At 39.7% G+C, this 6,010-nt stretch overlaps 1 protein-coding gene across 2 annotated transcripts in view; it reads right to left on the bottom strand.

Moving 5' to 3' along the window:
• Nucleotides 1-4,132: 4,132 nt before the first annotated feature.
• Nucleotides 4,133-6,010, bottom strand: part of LOC147424180 (Phosphoribosyltransferase family protein) — a 75,770-nt gene continuing 73,892 nt past the window's right edge. The window contains exons 2-7 of one of the 2 annotated variants that reach the window (XM_086501803.1): nucleotides 5,672-5,987; nucleotides 5,424-5,519; nucleotides 5,192-5,290; nucleotides 4,978-5,106; nucleotides 4,689-4,782; nucleotides 4,133-4,604 (exon numbers count right to left, since the gene is read on the bottom strand). In XM_086501803.1, coding sequence (XP_086357929.1) covers nucleotides 4,471-4,604; nucleotides 4,689-4,782; nucleotides 4,978-5,106; nucleotides 5,192-5,290; nucleotides 5,424-5,519; nucleotides 5,672-5,987 — 868 coding nt within the window. In that variant the 3' untranslated portion in view covers nucleotides 4,133-4,470. The remainder of the gene's footprint in view (nucleotides 4,605-4,688; nucleotides 4,783-4,977; nucleotides 5,107-5,191; nucleotides 5,291-5,423; nucleotides 5,520-5,671; nucleotides 5,988-6,010) is intronic. The other variant, XM_086501804.1, reaches the window with a different exon arrangement.

Raw genomic sequence — 6,010 nt, 5'->3', positions numbered from 1 at the left:
AACCTCCTACTTGCATGTAGAGCCCCCTTGAGATGTGGGGGGGGGGGATATATGTCATGCAAAGGCATCTATGCCTCATGAAAGGAGGTAAGAGGGCGGGCAATACAATGGTTAGGATTATCCCTAAGCCTTGCCCCTCAAATGTCACATATGTATCCTTGGAGGAACCCATCTCAAAGGAGTGGATGCTCACTTTGATAGCTATATCGTGAGAGATGGAACTATGGGAAGAGTTAGTAACAAAGAGTATGAAGGCATTCCTATCCCAAACCTTGGCCCAATCATAACATAATGAGGGTCCATGAGTTCTTTTTGGGAATTTGGTGAGGAGATTTTGAAAGGGATGCTCCCTCTCGCTTCCCCTCACATGCAAGCTCTCTCTCTCTCTCTCTCTCTCTCTCTCTCTCTCTCTCACACACACACACACACACACACACACACACAATAGAACACGAAATTGATAAAACACAAGATTACAATAAAATTATTTTTTATTAAGGACTTTTCTCAACGGGGCCTATGGCAAGACAACAAAGGACATGCCTTGCAAGAAGCCCATGCTAAGAGATAGAGAAGGAGAGAGCTTGAGCTCTTGCAAGCACGTGTGCATGCGTGCACACACAGACACGCACAGATGGAGGCCAAATCTTCTTCTTCCTCCTCCTCTTGTATTACAATGGTCTAGTATGAATGTCTAGTGAGTAAGCTGGATAGATAAGTGTGCTATTACTCTGGTAGGTAGACCAAGGTGGTGTATTTTAGCTATAGTATTAGTAGTGAAGGTATGTGTTTCCACCAAGGCATGCCACTGATGATGACTATTGAGTTGAGCTTGATATTTGAACACTCGCTCTCAAGCTCAACGTCATTTCTTGTACGCCATGCATCACTCGAATTCGTCACAGCTTCTTGGGTCCAAGGGCCTTTGTAAAGATATATGCAACATGTTCAGTCGTCATCACGTATTCAAGGTTGATATCCCCTACCAAGCACAATCTTGATTATGATGATGTACTCTAATTTTGATCCTAGGGAAAAAGCAAGTGATCATGTTATGAACCATGAGCTAATCAATCCATAGAGAACTAGCCATGATGCATCAGTGAATCACAATAATCCTAGATTTTAGAGTATTTCCCAAGACTAGGTTTAAGTGGGATAATCCTAGCCATGCAATTGTCTTTTACCTGGTTTCATGAGGCATACATGCCTTGCAGGGCATACATCCATGACACATGAAGACTGCATTAAATAAAGTCCATGATATGTATCCTTTAGTCATCTCTCTCTCTCTCTCTCTCTCTCTCTCTCTCTCTCACACACACACACACACACACACACACACACACACACACACACACACCGCTACATCACAAGGTGGTGCTACATGCAAGTGGAAGGCTTTATCTCATCACCTTCCTCATCATGAGAGGCCTTGCTTTTGGCTACAAAAGCACTGTGTACCTTGTTCATTTTATCTAATGCACTGTTATTACCATTTGCATACACATTGAGTTTACTTTGATCAGTTTGTGATTGACTCCATTATTCTAATCATCCATGAACGCCACTAACACTTACCCTCATTAACACTAATTCTAATACAAGGCGCTCAAATCGCTCTTTTAATTGGAAAAGTTCAAGTTCACATTCAAGGGTATGTTGTTCAAGAAGAATCCTATGTGTCTTCCTTGCAGCATGAAGATGGGATGATGATGTTTAGGTAGGATCTCCTTGGTGCATACACATGTTATTCAATTTAGAATTCTCTAATAAAATTACTAAATTTCATAATAGAGATGCAGAGGTAGCAATTCATGCAAATACAAAGGGTAACACAATTCCACTTGTATCTCAAGAAGCTTCTTATAAATCAATAGAGTATATTTCACATATACGATTATGTTACTAACGGGAAAACTATCCTCTCCTCATAATTGTAACTCATCTAAAGACGAATTGTCTTTAAAAAATTTCTTCATGAGCATGCTTCTCTCCTCACGATTAGAACTCATCTGAAGACAAATTGTCTTTAAATGTTTTCTTCATGAGCATGCTTCTTTGTTTTGTGACTCCATTCTAAGTAAACTCCCTCCTCCAAGAGAAGATAGCCATATTATTGAATTTTACAAAAGCTCTCCTTTTAACAAACCACCTTATTAAGTTTCTTATGCACAACAAGAAGAGATCATGACACAAGTAAACGATTTTTTGAGGAAGGGTAGATTAAACCAAGTTAATCTACCCTCATAATTAGAACTCATCTGAAGACAAATTGTCTTTAAAAGTTTTCTTCATGAGCGTGCTTCTTTGTTTCGTGACTCGATTTTCAAGGAAACTCCCTCCTCCAAGAGAAGATAGTCATAGTATTGAATTTTACAAAAGCTCTCATTTTAACAAACCACCTTATTAAGTTTCTTATGCACAAGAAGAAGAGATCATGACACAAGTAAACGATTTTTTGGGGAAGGATAGATTAAACCAAGTTAATCTACCCTCATAATTAGGACTCATCTGACGACGAATTGTCTTTAAAGGTTTTCTTCATGAGCGTGTTTCTTTGTTCATGACTCCATTCCAAGGAAACTCCCTCCTCCCAGAGAAGATAGCCATGGTATTGAATTTTACAAAAGCTCTCCTTTTAACAAACAACCTTATTTTCTTATGCACAACAAGAAGAGATCATGACACAAGTAAACGAATTTTTGGGGAAGGGTAGATTATACCAAGTTAATCTCTTTCCTGTTCTGCACTACTTTTAGTGCAAAGGTAGGATAGTTCATACCGAATGTGTGTGATTGAGGACTAGTTTGAGAAACTACAAGGCTATCATATTTAAACAAAGTTGACCTTAAAAGTAGTTATCACCAAATTTGAATAGTGCCAAACGACATTTATAAAACCACATTTAGATTTTCGAATTCAATGTTGCACCGGTTACATTTAACAGGTGATGGATAGACTCTCTTGTAAGCAAAGGGCTTACACATGATAATATTCTCTACTCCAAAACTTGATGAGCATACGGATCACTAAAGGACAATTTTTCAAGGCGTGCAAAATCAAAAGCTATACAAAAAATAAGTCACATCATTTCTAAAGATTGTATAAGAATGGACCCCCAACAAATTAGAGTGATAAGAGGAGTGGCCAATCTCAAAGAACCTTCATGAGCTTCAAGGTTTTATTGAGATGTACTCTTAATATCAAAGATGCATAGGAAAGTTTTTGTACTAGCTAGGCATTGATGATTTAACCGAGAAAAAGGTTAACTGTCAATGGACACAAATAGAGCAAGAATTTTTTACAACTTTCAAGCAAAAGCTTCTTTGTCAACCAGTGCTAGTACTACCCAGACTCACAAAGCCTTCCACACAAAGGTTGTTAATGGGTTGTCTTATAACAAGAGGCAGCCTATGAGCATCATCACCACCACCAAGATGAGCACATCCTAGGGAGGTACGAGACAGAGCTTCTCGCATTGGTATTAGCTCTTAAGCTCACAAACACGCTATCTTTTGATCACTTATCAAAGTGACAAGTACTTCGACTTACATAAAGTTATTTGAGATCTTTTTAGAGGTCGATTTGATTCAATGAAAAATAAGTAAGATTCTTCAGAGATTTCTTAGTGGCATGTGAATGCTTCGTAATCCTCTTAGTAACCTTGCCAATGTCCAACATTTCCATTCCTATTGAATCTCTATCCCAAGCAATTTTTGAATGTTTCGAAGACCATAAACTTTGGCTCTCGTGTTGCCATTGCCGATGCCTAGCAAAAGAATATTTCTCGTCAATTCTCAGTCTTCTATTTTAATCATTGAAAATATGTAGAAATGATCATAATAATTATAATTTGTTGCTTCACAAAGCGGTTGAGGCTTTACCAAATAAGGTTTTGATTATGCTTTCCCTCCCAACAAATCCAAATGTACGGGACGATTTAGGGTCCATGGAATCTTAGTGCACAAGTGACTTGCACGATGCCCACTATTTTCAATATGTTAGTGCGGTATTGTTCTGGTGATTCCATTCTGCATGAGACCTATGACAGACTCAAAAGTCGCCATCAAGATTGCCGCTTGATGAGGATGGCACATGCTTTAGAAACATTGATCCTTAGAACACGTGCTACGGCCAGAACTGGATGTTCTATTCAAGAATAAATGCATGTAAAAGCAGATCATCAACAGCTGCGCTTTACAGCTATTGGCTACCAATACTCGTTCGATGTAAGAAGCTAAAAAGAAGAAAAATATATCACTCAGGGTAAAACCAACTTTGTGTTCTGCAGGACTTGAGCTCCCCGCAAGGGCGTTTTTGCTAGATCCAAAGACTTCTTATTTAGGACCTGTGTAACTGCATATGCACCTACTCAAGTACATAACTCATGGTGATAAGATGCGAGGATTCCATGGGATAGTCATGTGCCACATGCACAAAAGCTAACAGCTCTCCCCAACCCCTTCGTTAAATGTGAAGCGTAGCAGCAATGGATCCTGCAAGACTCAGAATTTCAAAGGGGGCTTTTCCCTGCACCTCCTTTACTGTCAGTGGGCAAGAGTCGGTGATCCAAAAGTACGCAAATCCCTGCTCAGCATTATCTGCTAAAAGAACAAAGCACTGGCATTACTGATCGAAATGAGGTTGTACCAAAAATAAAAACCATTTGAGATCTTGGATCCAACCTTTCTGCAAAAACTTTTCCCAAGATCTGCTTGGAAATACACCATGAGTCGTGTAGGCACTAACTTTTGCAGCTCCATGTGCCAGTAAAACTTTCTGCATGGCAAAAGGCCTATCAGCTAACAGCTTATGAACTGGCCATTCAACACACGTATACATGCAAACCAAGATTTGTTCCCATCCTATAATACGTACATACGGGTACAAAGAACAAGTGTAAAATTGTACGTTGAATGTTGTTGAACCTTTCTAAAGTACACAGTGATGAATAGTAATATAAGCACAGATTACCTGACACTCAATAAGAGTACCCCCTGACTGGACCAGATCATCCACAATAACCACATGCTGTCCAGACGCCTCTCCTTCCTTAAGGCGCACTATCCGCTTCTCTCCCTCCCTCACTTTTGTGCAGATTATCTGCAGAACCAACCATGGAGGTTGCTTCATTATAAGGATGGCAAGATGGATTGATAATTACAGACCGCCAAACAGCCATGCATACAGTGGTAAAACGGAAATCAAAATCCATTACTGTTGGAAAATGTTGCAACTGCTTATAAAAACGTTTCCAAGCACCATCATCTGGAAATGCAATGGTGACCTGCATGTATCTGGCACAAGTAAAGGTTAAAATTCAAGACAGGTTTTCTGCCAGATTACTTTCCATGCACCAAGTTCACCATGCTGTCTGGCTGCTTAGCTCTTCAATACTACAAACCACAAAAATGGCTTACATTTGCTGCATCTGGAAGCTGATGAAGCCGCTGCTTAAGAAGCGGTATTCCACTTTCAAAACACGGTAGCACGCTGTCACCAAAATAGAACCTCTCCTGTTCACACCTTAAACACCTTCACCAATCGATACCAAACTAACATATTGTTGTTCTGCATTAAACCCTAGCTCAATTCCCCAAACATAGAAAACAAAAACCTGAATTGTCATACATTTGAGACTAGCAGGCATATTTTTTTCGTTGCTTACTTGTAGGGCATGAATATCAAATATGACGAGGCTTGTAGGACCGCCCCTTGAAATTGGAATGTTAGACAGTATTCTTGCCAGAGTAAAAGCTGTTGCAATGTCTCCTTCATCTTCCATGCGTTCAAACGTGCCAGTTGGAAAGAAAGGCAGTACCAAAGTAAATGATGAGACAAACATTCGAGGAAGAGCATATATAATGGAGAGCTGCTCAAAAATCACTGCAGGTGAGCTGAATGATGCTAGAAAAGCCACATGCTGGCTGCGAATGCTGTGCGCATTGGGCACAAACAAGTTGGGAAAGCCATCCGCAAATGTTCTGCAAACAAAAGAAAAACATGT

The sequence above is a fragment of the Adiantum capillus-veneris genome, chromosome 26 (genome assembly GCF_014529385.1).
Source record: "Adiantum capillus-veneris isolate H3 chromosome 26, ASM1452938v2, whole genome shotgun sequence".
In the NCBI taxonomy this organism is placed as follows: Eukaryota; Viridiplantae; Streptophyta; class Polypodiopsida; order Polypodiales; family Pteridaceae; genus Adiantum; species Adiantum capillus-veneris.
This window is presented reverse-complemented; position numbering and strand designations above follow the sequence as displayed.